We start from the raw sequence: 15,471 nt of genomic DNA, 5'->3' as shown, positions 1-15,471 counted from the left end.
GTTTTCCTCTCTCGCAATCTTTTCCAAGTTCTAGACATTTACCAGCATCATCGGCAGTCACAACTCCCGTTAATAAAAATACGCTCAAAAGAGCAAAAAGTGCCAACAATGCGAGTTTCATTTTTCAACTGATATTAATTTGCATCAATACTTCACTTTATACAGTGTAGCACTAAGGATGCTAGTATTTATACTATACTAAATGAGGAAAACTCTTTTCACGATTTGCATAAAAAATAGTTAAACATTGAGGAAAATATTTTATTTCTTTGCGATAATTATTATGAAACTTGTTTTTGTACTTTTTATCATATCGCCAACGAATATAAAAACTAATTATTATTACGTGAAAACAGAAATATTTTTTCTTTAAATAAATTATCAGAAGTGAGGAATTCCCCGTTTTGTGTTTTGTAATATATTTCATACTCTATCTTCGACAAAAGTTTTAGATTATCCACTGCAAAAGAACACAAATTTTCAGTTAGAGTAAAATTAGAGTTTATAATTTTTATTAACCACAAAGTTTATTAAGTTTATTTTTATTTTTTTAAAATATTATACTATTTTTTTTAAATACTATATTATTTTTTTTAAATATTATATTATTTTTTAAATATTATATTATTTTTTTTATTTATTTATTAAGTACTTTAAAAAATAAAAAATTAAGTTGACCTAAATATGAAAAATATAAACACCCTTTGAATCAGTTGCATAAAAATTAAAGCCCTCGTTCATCGGTTACTGTTCCATAATATTTTAAGAACTGACTGATAAATATTTTATTTGTGTGCTTCTCGTTCTCTTATCAATATTTTGATGATGAAGAATTTTTATACATTATCAATTTGTCTATTTATATACATTTAAAAATTTTTATCAATATCAGTCGATGCTTCTTTAGATTTACTGAATTTAAATACAAATTTGTAAATACATGTACATTGTATCATTATTCGATGAATAACAAAAATAAAAATATTACCTTTATTTTTGTTAGAAATAAACAAATATCGATAATTAATAATTTTTATATATATATATATATATATATATATATGTATTGAATGATAAATTGATGAAAATTTTTATTAATTGCAGAGAAACAGGTACTTTTTTCGTACACTTCAGAAGAAAATACGTCAATAGGAAATGATGGTATCAATTATCTTCTTTTTTTTTGACAAAAATTTTTGCTTAATTACATTTTTGGGGAAGCAATCAATATTACATTTTGTCAGTTGATATACTGATAGGAAAAAATTACAATAATGGAAGGATGATGAAATAAATGCTATCTTTGATGATTTAATTTGATTGACAAATATTTTAGGGTATATAAAACAGTTCCGTGAATTAAAATTTCAAAATTGGAATCATCGCAAAAGTGAAATGGAGCTACCGTCTTTAATTCTATTTTGCCTCCTGGCTTCTGCATTTGGTACAGTACAAAAAATATTTTTTATATATTTATGAAAAATATTCAATTTATTGACAAATACTTTTTTTTTATTTACTTTTTTTATTATTTATTATTATTTATTATTTTATTGATATGATTTTATTATTATTTACAATAAATTCTTCTCCATTTTTATTTCTTCTGATTTACGTTTTTTGGCGCAATTTAAAAATCGTTATTAAATAATATTGATGGTATTAATACCATCAATTATGAATCTATAAATTTTAAAAAATTACGAAAATGAATCATTTTTTTATTAGTAGTTAAAAATTAAGCCTGGGAAATTTAATATCTGATTTTTTTTTAAGGCTCACCAATATTCGAAGAATTTGAAATTGACGATGAATTTGCATTTAATAATAAGCTAAGTGGACGTATTGTCGGTGGTAATGAGGCAATTTCTGGAGCATTTCCCTATCAAGTTTCACTTCAAAGGGGTCATTTTCATTTTTGCGGTGGTTCCATTTTAAACAAACATTGGATCTTGAGCGCCGGTCATTGCTTCCAAGAGTGAGTTAATTTTCCGAACATTTATTGAAAATAACAAACTAATTATTTACTAAAAAGCAAAGATTTTGAATCTTTCTTTCCTAATCTTTTAAAAATAAAAGATTAGAAAATAATGAAATAATTCTTTCAATGATTGGTAAACAATTAAGTAAACAATAGTAAAAAAATAATATTTTTCCAGTCATAGCATATTCGGTAAAAATGTTGTCGTTGGAACGAATAATTTGAAGAAAGGAGGCGACAGTTTTAAAATAAAAAGAGTTATTGTTCATCCTGAATTTAATATTCGAAAATTAAAAAATGATCTGGCGCTTGTTGAAATTAAAGGATCTTTAGAATTTTCCTCAACAGTGAAACCAATCGCCCTTCCACCGAATGATATTCGAGAAGCAGATACATCAGTTATTGCATCCGGTTGGGGTAGACTAAAGGTAAATTTTTGCAAATAATCAACACTTTTTAAGTATTTTAACGGAATTATTGAAAAATAAATTTTTATCACATTTACTTTTCATGAAAAGGTGAACGGAAAATCTCCCATACAACTGCAATATTTGAATAGTAAAATCTTCGATCATCAGAAATGTAAATCATACAATCCACTCGTGACAGAGACAAATATTTGTACATTCACCAAGAAAGGGCAAGGTTTATGCAATGTAAATATTACCACATTATTAATAATAAAATTTTCTTTTAGTATTAAATAAGCAAAACAAAAATAAGCAAAGAAATTTGAAATTTAAAAACTTAAACATTTTTAATTTAAAATTTAAAAACTTAAACATTTTTAATTTAAAATTTTAAAACTTAAAAATTTTTAAATTAGAAAATGTGGAATCAGTTTCTAAGTTGATCAATTTACAGGGCGATTCTGGTGGTCCAATCGTAGCAGGCGAATATCAAGTTGGAATTGTTTCATGGGGACAACCGTGTGCACGAGGCTTCCCAGATGTGCATACAAGAGTGTTCAGTTATGTTGACTGGATCAAGGCCAATACACATGAATAACAATACAAAAAAAAAAGAGTTCCCAATTTTTTGGAAATCTCATATTTTTTTTAAAAACACCCGATGTTCTATATGTTTAAAAGAGACTTCAAACATTTAAGTATTACGATCGAATTTTGTAAAGTAGATTAAATCTTTTTTATATTATAAATTAAACAAACATCTGTACATATTTTTAAGGATAAAATAAAACCATCTTTTACAATAATTATAATCTCATTTTCCTTCAGTTATTCATTTTTTTTTAAATTCTACTAAAGTAAAAAATAAATTTATTATATATTTATTTATTTAAAAAAAATTTTAGAATTCTTCTTTTACCCACTTCTCCAAAATTCAATAATTTCAAAAATTTTAATAAAATTCTTGGACAAAATTTCAATTGTTTTCCAAAATTTTCCTCAATTCAATCATTTTCAATATCTACTATTTTATAATTAAATTTTTCAAAAGATTTCAATTATTTAAAAAAAGTGTTAATAAAATTTAAAGCAAACATTACATTATTTTCATGAATAATAAAATTTTTTACCGAGATTCAATTATTTTCATAAATAAATAAAACTCATCATTGAATTTCAATTATTTTTAATACAATTTTAATCGAATTCCTCAAAAATTAATTAAGTATCCTTGAAAATTTTATTAAAATTCGTTGAAAAAATTCAATTATTTAAAAATTTGTAGATAAAATTCTTTATGGTATTTAAATAATTGAATTCTCGTAGAATTTTCTAATAAAAATTGATTAAAAAAATGGATTTCAGTTAAAATTTTAGATTATAATCGAATATCAAAAGCATTATAACGTGAATTTTTAAAAATAATTGAATCTTGCAAAGGTTTTTGAATTAAAGTCTTTGAAAATCTGAATTTTTCATATTTTTAATTAACAATTCTGTGGAATTAATTTTCTTAAAAAAGTTCAATTGAATTTTTTTAAAAATTATTTCAAGTTTGTATAAAGAAATTTTTTTAAAATATTTTATTTTTGTATTTAAATAATTAAATTCTCGTAGAATTTTCTAAATAATTGATTTAAAAATGATTTTCAGTTAAAATTTTACATAATAATTGAATATTAAAAGCATTATAGCATGAATTTTAAAAAATAATTAATTTTTGAATATTTTTGAAAATAATTATACATTCTTTGAAGAATTTACTTAAAATTGTATTAAAAATTATTGAAATCATGTGAAGAATTTTATTATTTATGAAAATAATATTGAATTCTTGCGAAGAATTTATTTAATTCTTTTTAAACAATTGAATTTTCCTAAAAAAATTTATTATTTATGAAAATAATTGGATTTTTGCGAAGAATTTTATTTAATTCTTTTTAAATAATTGAATTCTCGTGAAAAATTTTATCATTTGGAAAAATAATTGAATTCTTGGGAAGGATTTTATTAAAATTTTTGTAAATAATTTAATTTTTTTTTGAAAAATTTTATGGAAAAAAAATTTCGGGAAAAATTTAAAATTTTGTCCGGAAATCGGGAAATTGCAACAAAGTTTATTATTAGACTCTAATCATAATAAAATTTTAAAAATAATATTAAAATATAATAAACTTGCAGAATTTCTTACTTCCATGGAATTTTTCGACTTGGGTATTTATACAATATATTTAAAATTATTAATATTATTATTGTTATTATTATTTGAATTTTCCCAGAATTTCGTGCCCCAGCAGAGTTAATCCCTCATTTTTTCATAGTTTTAAATTTATTTTTCGATTATTATTATTATTATTATTATTATTATTATTATTATTATTATTATTATTATTATTATTATTATTATCATTATTATTAATGTTATAATACTATGTTAAATAAATTTTATATAACCTAAAGATTAGAAATAGATAAATGTTTTATCATTTTTTGATTTATCGACTTTGATTAAAAATTATAGATGTACTGATTAGTCCATATAAAAGTGTTGATATTTTGAAATTTTTTCTCAAAGGCGCCTAAAGAAAGTAACATGGATAATTTGTCGTTACTGGTGGTCCTTTGCCTAGTGGCAAGTTCATGCGGTAACTTTTTTCTCTTTTAAAAATATCCACTTGTTAAATTATTTGTTATTGCTAATGTTATTCAATTTTTTTTAATTAATGTGTTTTAATTTTTTTTTAATTAATATTATTCCCTTAATCATAAACAAACTCAATTAAAATAATTATTAAAGTATGTGATACAATGCAAGATGTTATTAAAATTTGCTTCTTTTGAAATTAAAAAAACACTCTTAGAGTGTTTAAAAATTTTTTTTAAAAATAAAATTTCTAATTTAAAAATTTTTTTAATTTTAATATTAGAGTCTATCGTCTCACCGTTTTTCTGCAGATATCAAATTGAGACAAAAGACGAATCAAAAATATTATTTCGCAACATTTTTGATTCGTTTTTTGTCTCAATTTGATATCTGCAGAAAAATTGTGGCTTCTGTTATTATTATTTATTATTACATTATCTTTTAATTTGAAAGAATAAAAAATAATGAAATTTAACTCATTTCAGCATCATGGCTTGATAAATCCAATGAACTTTCCGAAGAGGAAATTTTAACTTATAAACTCGACGGACGAATTGTCGGCGGAAGTCCAGCTCCTGAAGGCGGTTTCCCATATCAAGTTTCTCTTCAACGGAAAGGAAAGCATTTCTGCGGTGGTTCAATTGTAAATGCAAAATGGATTTTGACAGCAGCTCATTGCCTCCAAGTGTAAGTGTATTAATTTACTTCCAATTCCATCAAAAAATAGTGTTTATCAATTTTCTATTTTTTAATTTTCATTCAAAATGAAAACTTATAATAAAATAAAATGCTAAAAAAATATTTTATGCGAAATTAAGAATTTAAATCAATTTAGTTGTAATCTTAAATTCAGAAAATTTCTTTTATTTGCTCAAATAATAATTTACTGTGAAAATTTAAATTGAACTAGAATTAAAAGTTGTGAAATAAATATTCTCAGAAAGAGAAAAAAAAGTAATTTGTAAAATTTATTTTCCTTAGTGTCACGGCAGAGCAAGTTACAGTTGTTGCTGGTACGAATAACTTAACATTAGGTGGAACAGAATACAAAGCAAAACGTCTGGTCATCCATCCAAATTTTGATCTGAGAAAAATAGCCGGTGACATTGGTCTAATTGAAATTGATGGAACAATAACATTTTCAACGAGAATAGGAAAAGTATCTCTTCCATTAACTGATGTTTCTGATGCTAATACAAAAGTTGTTGTCACTGGTTGGGGAAAAACTTGGGTCAGTAAAGTTGATCATTATTTATTTGCTTATATTCTAAATTTGAAATTTTTTCCCCTCTTTTATCCTTTTTCGCTCCAAAAATACATTTTAAAATAATAAATAAATCCTGTTAAATAATAGAAATGAAATTAAATTATTATCAATTTTTAGGTCTTTGGCAAAGTTTCAATTGTGCTAAAATCATTGGAGACTAGAATTCTTAGGCACACCTTCTGTAGACTTTTCAATGTCATGAGAATAACTGACAAGAATATTTGCACAATTAGCAGATTTGGAAATGGAGTTTGTCACGTAAGTATCACACCCACTTGAATCGAAAATTTCGAAAAAAAATTTTAGTTAACTGTTGTTAGCTTATCAATTATTTAGTTGCATAGTATATTTAACAGCTTTTTTATAGTTAAAAATTACATTTTCTAATTTGTAATTTAATTTATAATGTAATTTATAATTCACAGGGTGATTCTGGTGGTCCATTAGTTGCCAATGGTGTTCAAGTCGGAGTAGTTTCATGGGGACTTCCATGTGCTCTAGGAGCACCCGATGTATACACTCGTGTGTACAGTTACAAGGACTGGCTCAACGGTTACATTAATAATTAAAATCTCTGAAATTATTTATTATTTTTTAGTGCCATATGAAAAATCTAATATCGTAGAGTATTTCGTCATTAAAACTACTGGAATTTATTGTAATATTCGTTTTGTACTACCAAATGAAACTCAATATTGTAAATACATCAATAAATTTACATTTACTACTTACGAAATTAATAATTAAATTATTATCGCTTTATATGAAATTTATCTGTGGAATTAACGAAACTAAAATTTAGTAGCAGTGATTCTGTTCTGGCTCGAAATTGTAATCAAAATCATTAGAATTGTATAGATGCTAATCAGTAACAATTTTATTAAAATAAGAGATTCAATTCAAAAAAGCGAGTCCAAAGAAGATTGTGAAATTTAAAATTTATAATGAAAAGGTAAAAGCCTTAATAATATATTATAACAATTTATAAATATAATTTATAATAATAAAATTAAAAAGTTGTATGTTCCATTCCTCGTCACCCAGGAGGTTGAACATCAGACGCGTTTTTGCGTGATTCCTCACTGCACATTTTTTATAATCCCAATTTTCTAACAAAATACTGATAAAATTGATTTCTGATATTCGAATTTAAACGCATTTTGAAGTTGTGACTAGATTAAAATGTGGAATAGGCCTAACTCCACTCCCCCCTTCATCCAGAGAAAATATTTTATTTGAATCGAATAATATTTATGTCAGTTAAATAAAATTGTATATATGTATATCTCAAATCTTAAGCTCTGAAGTAAATATATTTTTTCTCTGGATAAACACATTAAAAGCAAATAATAAATAAATAAATAATTTAAAGAGAAAAGTTAGTGTAATTAAATAATCCTTTTTCTCCGTGAATTTAAAAAAATATCCAAATAGTACCAAATTGTAAAAAAAGTATAGTAAATAGTAGGTTTTAGTAGATGAGTGCGAAGCCTGCAATTTTTAAAAATGGAAGGGGTTTTTTTATGTATTTTAGTAAAAATTAACAATAAAACAAAAAAAGCAGGAAAAAAATTCAAATCAGCAGTTCACTGGTGCCGAGGAGGTTCTCTAAAAACGATCACTGAAGGCTAATTATAAATGAAAAGAGTGGTAAATAAAACTGGAAAATAAGTTGCAAATATAGAAGGAGCAAAAAATTAGCTAATTAATGATTCGATTATAAAAGGTAATTTTTTTAGCCATTCGGTAGAGGCCCTTTGAGAATACACCAATTCAAAACAACCTTTATCTACCTATACACGGATAATGAATAATTAAGGATGCCATGGCCATCACCTAGACAAAGAGGGTTTCACTAACCATGATCTATGAGCGTCCCTTATATGAGTGACCTTTGACCATTTGGACTTTCTCTAGGGATAGAGAGGCGAGACTTTACTTCCCTTATTTGAAGTTCCTAATGAAGAAAAACTTTTCTTGCCTTGAAGGTTGTTTAGGCACTTTCGACACGCTATTATTATTATCATTACTTCATTACGTTTCGTTGCCTTTGGAATTATATTTTATATTAACATTTACTCCAACATTCTTATCTTGTTCAATTAATATTTTCTTATCAAAAAAATATAACTCTTTCGTTAATTCATACTCATTCGATTCATTATCATCACAAAAGGTGTATATTATAATCTTAAAGTTTTAAATTCCTGTATAAATTTTAATGATGATTTTTAAAAACTCTGTCACAATAAATGCATCGTAGCGTAAATTGGAAACCTCTTTGAAGAAATTATTATTGATCATCGTGGAAGGGTCGTTTATTCGTTCCTCAGTGAGACTTTAATTATCGTTAATGAACTCGGCTGGAATTTTTTCAAGGGAAGGAATAAAAGTATTAGAAGAAAGAGGAGAGGTGGGTTTCAATGATTCATTTCTACAATGAGGTATTGAATTGTCGATTGTCGACAGGACAATATACTCTAAACGAAGTGATAAGGACTGATTAATAGAACGGACTGTCGGCAAATCTTATTTTCAAAAGAAGATGAAAATGTTCACGGTGATATTTAAAACTCTTCAACAAGTCTTTCTTGGAAATAGCAAAAATGGTGGACCTTTTACATTTCATTCTTTATTCAAGTTCTACGAAGCCTCAATGCTTAATTTACTTTCTTTTCTCTCCCTTTCTTTTTTATTAAGTCACTTGAGCTTCATCTTCTTTACGATCGAAAGTGCGCGGACTTTTATATAGATTACGAAAGGGCATAAGGCAATTGTGTTCGTCATAAGATTTGCAATCGGAAGCGACAGACTGATTTCTTTTAGTACCTTTCGTTGTATCCTTCGCATTTCCCTTTCCATACAAACTTCCATTCCATTCCATTCTATATTCTTTATTCTGAATTTTTGAAAAATATAAAAATTTCATTGTTAGTGGGTCATTTGTAATTGACATTTACCAATAATTCGTAAATTCATTCTCAATTTTCGATAAATCTATGCAAATTCTCAATTCGAGGTTCAATTTTAGTATTTCGAATCCAAATAGTATAACCACTTATGCTTTTACGCATGAAAATGAAATTGCTCTGCAATCAGAGTTATTAGACCAAATGCAAATGATGTCAGTAAATAATTAAAGCAATTTTCAAACAATGGTATATTGTTCATGTTGAGTTAAATTTTATTCACAATTAGAAATAAAATTTTAAATAAAAAAGGTGAAATGGATGTGCCAAAAACTTGTTTTCCTGTATAACTGGATAGTAATTAATGCAATGTATAGATGATTACACGCCGGTGAGTGCTACACTAAATAAATAATTATCTTGCTATCTCGTACGCGAAGTGGCATTGGTTGTACATTACGTGGTGTGACATTGGTGTAATGCGTAAGCTGCCTTGTCATTTAAATCAGCCCTCTCCTCTCTCTCTCTCACTCTCTCCCGATGCGCTGATATATTAATGACATTCGCCTAATTGCGGAAATTCGACACTTCGATCGTCACTCGATAACAAATTACAATTTACTCTTTGTCCTTTATCGCATCGTTGGCAATATTACAGCATATGTCATATATTTCATAATTGACAACTTACATTCCGCATTTGTATTTTATTTCATATTTATGATAAAAAGAGGGAAAAAATGCTCTTCTTTCTCATTAATATACTACAACGTGCTTTAATAAATTCATTTCTTTACAATTTTAAAAAAATTTATATCTAATCAGAAGTTGCAAGAAGAGTAAAAAAACACATCATTAATTATTTCGTTCTTCAAACGAACTTTGAATTCTATAACTCAGACATCTAATATCCAATTTTGAAAATCGATTAATTATTATCTAATCAGACATTCACGACCCAGAATCAAACTGATGCCTTAATTTTTCATTTTTTATAAATATCTCAACATTCTGAGTTCGACTATTCTGTGGAAGAATGAAAAAATGAGTACCACTATAATTATAGATGATTTTCAAAAGGTTGAATATACAAAAATAATTTTCCTTTTTCAAAAATCTTTAATAAAAACGGAACTTGTAGTGAATTAACTAATGGATAGAAAGATAATAAATTATAACTCAACGCTTGTCTGTTCTCGTGTTGAAAATTAAATTGTTCGATAACCGTTATCAATATAGCATAAAAATCTTCTGACTAAGAATTCCCACAGGGAAATCCAATACCAATTAATAATTATCATTGTATAGTAATATTTTTCAACAAAATGTGATTTAGATCAGGTTCAGTGGATCAATGTTCATAGACCTCTGATATTTGTAAACAAGAGAAATTGAAGATAAAGTGAATTAAATGAATTAAATAAATTCAATATATTTCACTACACAGAATATTAAACTAAAAAATATTTTAATTGAGAACTTTTCCTGGTAACACCAAAAAAGTTCATTACCATCTGGAGCATAATGTATAAATTAGTCTAGTAGGTATTGTAATAATTACTTAATGAGTGAAAAAAGCAATTGATATTCCATAAATTTAATAAATCCTAATATATATATATTTGATTAGAAAAAAAATTCTCCTCTCTGACAAAGTGCAATTTATCAATAAAGTTATTGGAAACTGGATACAGGAGCTTTAACGTTTTATAGGTCATGGGATGTGACATCAAAGTACAGACAGAGGCGAGGTCACGTCGTATCGAAATGTTAGCTGAGAAAGACAAGGTAGGAATTGGCCCTGAGGGGTTTTGATAACACTCACAACTCTCGTGACGAGTGCTTTCAAGGTAAAGGTATTACCTTCGTCTAAACACCTTATTTCCACGTCACTTGAACTTTCATTCCCATCCCTTCATTTCTTACCCACATCAAGTGTCGGTCGGCGTAGGCTAACAATGTCTGTCCACAAAAGAGAAGTGTATAGCCAGTTAAAGCCTTGTTAAGACCAGAGGATATTATTTGAGATATAGAGAATCACAATCGCTGAAAAGAACCGCAAAAGGAACAATGTCAAATGTAGACATACGTATTTCAAAATTAAAATTAAGATGCGGAAAAACCATTCTTGAAACTATTCTTAAAATTTAATTTTCAACATTTCTAATATTAATCAAATATTCAATTAAATGTCACGTCCTTCTAATCAAAGGAATATTGATCATAAGTCTTTGTTTGGATAGCAGATGCCAAATATGTCAATCCAGCAATCGCCACCAAGTTAACTAGTTGTGTACTGTCAACGAGTTTGTTCTTCGACTCCAGTCCAGAAAATCTCTTCATGTATCAAGTGCCTTCTTCGAGTCTCTTCCTAGTCAAATTCATTCAAGGAGATAATTTCTACTACGAGGCACATTTCTATTTTTATAAGGACTGCATTACCTCGACATCAACGTCAAATCAATAATTCGGTCACTCCTAGGTTGAGGGGTGTTTTATCTAATTTACCTCGACACCTGAACTCTGGATCTTTCACTTCGGCTGACCCGAAAACAATTTGAGGGATATCTACTGCATTCTCTGTTTCCGCTAGACAAAGACATTTCCTCGACCTCACACTGAAGGAGGTATTGTTTGTTGGGTCTACGAATCTAAGAATAATTTTCTACGCTAAGTAACTAATACTTTTAAATTTTGTCCTTATTTAAATTCTCGATTCAGTCCACAAAGTTCTAATTTTGTTTCAGTGCCTCTGAATACATCTGGATCTACTCTTTCTCTCTGATTCCAATTGTAATGAATTCAAATGAACACTTTAATAATTTAATTTCAATTTAATAGACACTCTTTCTTAAAACCTGTCCCTTAATATCAGAGCCTTTCGTTTGAATCACCGATGTCGGACAATTTTAATAAATAATTTTAAGATACGTTGGTTTCGTTCTGAGACATAACATGCTTTCTTCGCCGAATTAACCTCATGACACCCTCCCCCTCAATTCAAAAATCAAACATCTCAAATAATAATTTTTCTTCCGCCTGGTAGCAAATTGTGTAAAGATCAATTCCCCTGGCCCCATTCGAAAATTGAATTTCTAACTTGTATATTCGCGTACAGTTCAAAAAAACATTTTAGATGTGAAAACTATTTTAAAATGGAATCGAAATAGTCCAACATAAAAGTATAAGAAACAGAAAATTAAATCGAGGCTTTTGCTACTGACGTATTTCAAATACCAGTTGCGTATGGGTTGATGGGAAGTTTCCGAGCATAGTTCACTCCTATACTGAACGCGAATAGTTACTTGGAGTCGGGCGCATTATTGACAGGAGTAAGAGAGAGAGAGAGAGAGAGAGAGAGAGAGAGAGAGAGAGAGAGAGAGAGAGAGAGAGAGAGAGAGAGAGAGAGAGAGAGAGAGAGAGAGAGATTGTGTGTATGTGTGTGTGTGTAACTTTGTTGGGTCGAAGCTCAGGGAGCTACCTGCTCTGTTCTGAATTCGCAATAGGATTGCGGATTCCGCATACTAATAGAAAATAATTTTTAAACTTTCATGACTACAACGTGATCGACATTTACCGTTAGTGAAGATGAGGAAAAATCCATAATCATTCGTTTCAAGGGGAAAACAATCTGTATATTTCAACATATGTATATATATATTTATAAAAGAGCGATAATAAAATAAATTCATTGCTGAATAATAATCAATAATTTACAAATGGTAAAAAAAAGCCTCCTATGTCTGAGGAAAGCGAATGGGAAGGAAAAATAAATTAGCAATCTGCTGTTAACGAATGTCCCTTTGCTCTTCAATCAAGAAGTCGTTTCGAAGAGGAAACGAGAGTATTGAACTTTTACTGATATCCTCTTTCAAATGGCCTAGATAATCTGTTAGCCAGGTCATCAGCATTTACTCACAATATAAGATGTTCTTGTAAAAAAAGATCCCTATATTTAAGAAGAAATTTATTATTCAGATCGACACTTTATTTATATTCTAACAAAAAAAAAAGAACTAAAGTCAAAAAGAATTTAGAGTAACTACGGAAACCATTCGTCTTTTTGAACAATTAACCCCCTGAAAGTAAATCAATTTTCAGATATTGCGAGTCATTTGTGAAAATTGCATCAACATCATTCGACAAATAAGAGAACCCTTGTTTTGGTCTAGATGCGGTTCAGAAATTGTATGATATGAAATGGTCTTCAGGATATTAGTGCGATATTGGAAGCGCTTATTGGTTTTATTGATTTTCGCCATGTCCAAATGGGGTTGTCCACCGAGAAAATGGTTTGGCATCGCACTGATGACTTTCAAAGAGATAATAGAAATCCTTTCAAGCTAAATATTAGGCGTAAAGGAACTATATTTAAAAACATTTTTTAAATCGAATTTCATTTTTCCATCAGCTTATACCCGATCAATATCAGATAATTTATTTTAAAAAATGCAAATAAAATATCTTCATTAAAGAAAAAATACTAATAAGACAGTATACACGTTGAATTCAGATACAATATAAAAAAAAGTAACAAATATGTTTGTATTTCTCCAGAGAACAGAATTTTTACATTTTCCGGTCGTTTTAACGAATTCTTAGTTGAATTGTAAGGAAGCACCACAAGCTGATACATGTTTACAACCTCTTTTGATATTCCATCGAGCATTGCTCGCAAAGTTTGGATATCTACATTTCAGCGAACCCCTTGCATCCTAATTTATTCCCTCTCGCGTTTTCATAGGTATGCATTGAATTTCTGTGGGATTTTTCGTAAAATTGCTCAGCAGGGCATGACGAAGAAAACGCCGCGCCGGCCATCGTCCGCATAGAAATGGGTGCCTTGGGCTCGCCAGAAATACGAAAATTCTTATCGCAAATAAAATTCATCACGATAGTACTGAATCGTAAGGATGGCGGGCAGGGGGGCCAAGAGCATTTTCAGATGGAATTCCAATGCCATTATTGAGAGCGCGAGACTCCGGGAGATGAGAGAAGAAAACTTTTTTTTTCGTTCCTGAATGAATAAGTTATATCGCATGCCGTATCATCCCGACTTTTATACTCCCCCCAATTCGCCCCTTAAATGAACAACGAGCACCTTTCTCTGACCCGCACAAACAATGACGATGTGAAAATTTGATAAACCCCCCCATTACTTTTTGAAGAACAATTTCAATATAAGAGAAAAAGAATTCTTAATAAATAAATAACAGAAACACTTATAGCACACACACACAAAGCTGTTCCTTCTTTTTCTATCACGCCGCACAGCTGTATTGACCTTCGTCAATTTGCTTCAATATTGTTATGTCTCAGAACAAAATCAACATATCCTGAAATTATTTATTTAAATTGTCCGGCATCGGTGATTCAAACCTGATTTATTCACAGAGCGGAAAGCTATGATATTAAGGGACAGGTTTTAAGAAAGAGTAACACTTAAATTGAAATTAAATTATTAAAGTTTTTATTTGAATCCTTTACTATTAAAATCAGAGAGGAAGAGTAGATCCAGATGTCTTTGGGGACACTGAAACAAAATTAGAACTTTGTGGAATGAATCGAGAATTTAAATAAGGACACAATTTAAAAGTATTAGTTGCTTACATTTTAAAATTATTCTTAGAGTCTTAGACTCAAGAAGCGATACCCCCTTCAGTGTGAGGTCGAGGAAATGACTTTGTTTAGCGGAAACAGAGAATGCAGTAGATTTCCCTGAAATTGTTTTCGGGACATCCAAAGTGAAAGGTCCGGAGTTCAGGTGTCGAGGTAAATTAGAAAAAACACCCCTCAGCCTAGGAGTAAACGAATTATTGATTTGACGTTGATGTCGGGGTAATGCAGTCCTTATAAAAATAGAAATGTGCCTCGTAGTAGAAATTATCTCCTTGAATGAATTTGACTAGGAAGAGACTCGAAGAAGGCACTTGATACATGAAGAGATTTTCTGGACTGGAGTCGAAGAACAAACTCGTTGACAGTACACAACTAGTTAACTTGGTGGCGATTGCTGGATTGACACGAAGAAGACGCGAAGTTGATTCGGTGGTGACTTGTGGACTGCTTAAGTAGAAGGGATTTTCAATATCGAAAATAAGAAATTAAATTCTCGTATTGTACCACTAACTTTTATTTTTTTCCGAAATCTAAATCTTTCCAAACAAATGATAATTACATTTACTATTAAATCAGTATTTGTTATCTGTATTCAAGTTTAAAGTGTTAGAGATCATTGCAAGTCTTGAAATTAACGAGCA

General features: G+C 28.6%; 1 protein-coding gene across 1 annotated transcript; it reads left to right on the top strand.

Moving 5' to 3' along the window:
* Positions 1-1,311: 1,311 nt before the first annotated feature.
* On the top strand, positions 1,312-7,038 carry LOC122501793 (transmembrane protease serine 11G-like). Its single transcript, XM_043611542.1, has 9 exons — positions 1,312-1,444; positions 1,777-1,978; positions 2,160-2,409; positions 2,500-2,637; positions 2,846-2,984; positions 5,521-5,722; positions 6,017-6,266; positions 6,420-6,560; positions 6,728-7,038. The coding sequence occupies exons 1-9, from the start codon at positions 1,396-1,398 to the stop codon at positions 6,869-6,871; spliced, it is 1,515 nt and encodes a 504-aa protein (XP_043467477.1). The 5' UTR covers positions 1,312-1,395; the 3' UTR covers positions 6,872-7,038.
* Positions 7,039-15,471: the final 8,433 nt, after the last annotated feature.

Source organism: Leptopilina heterotoma, unplaced genomic scaffold, assembly GCF_015476425.1.
Source record: "Leptopilina heterotoma isolate Lh14 unplaced genomic scaffold, ASM1547642v1 Lhet_214, whole genome shotgun sequence".
Taxonomy (NCBI): domain Eukaryota; kingdom Metazoa; phylum Arthropoda; class Insecta; order Hymenoptera; family Figitidae; genus Leptopilina; species Leptopilina heterotoma.
The sequence above is the reverse complement of the archived record's forward strand: the minus strand, read 5'-3'. Positions and strand labels throughout refer to the sequence as shown.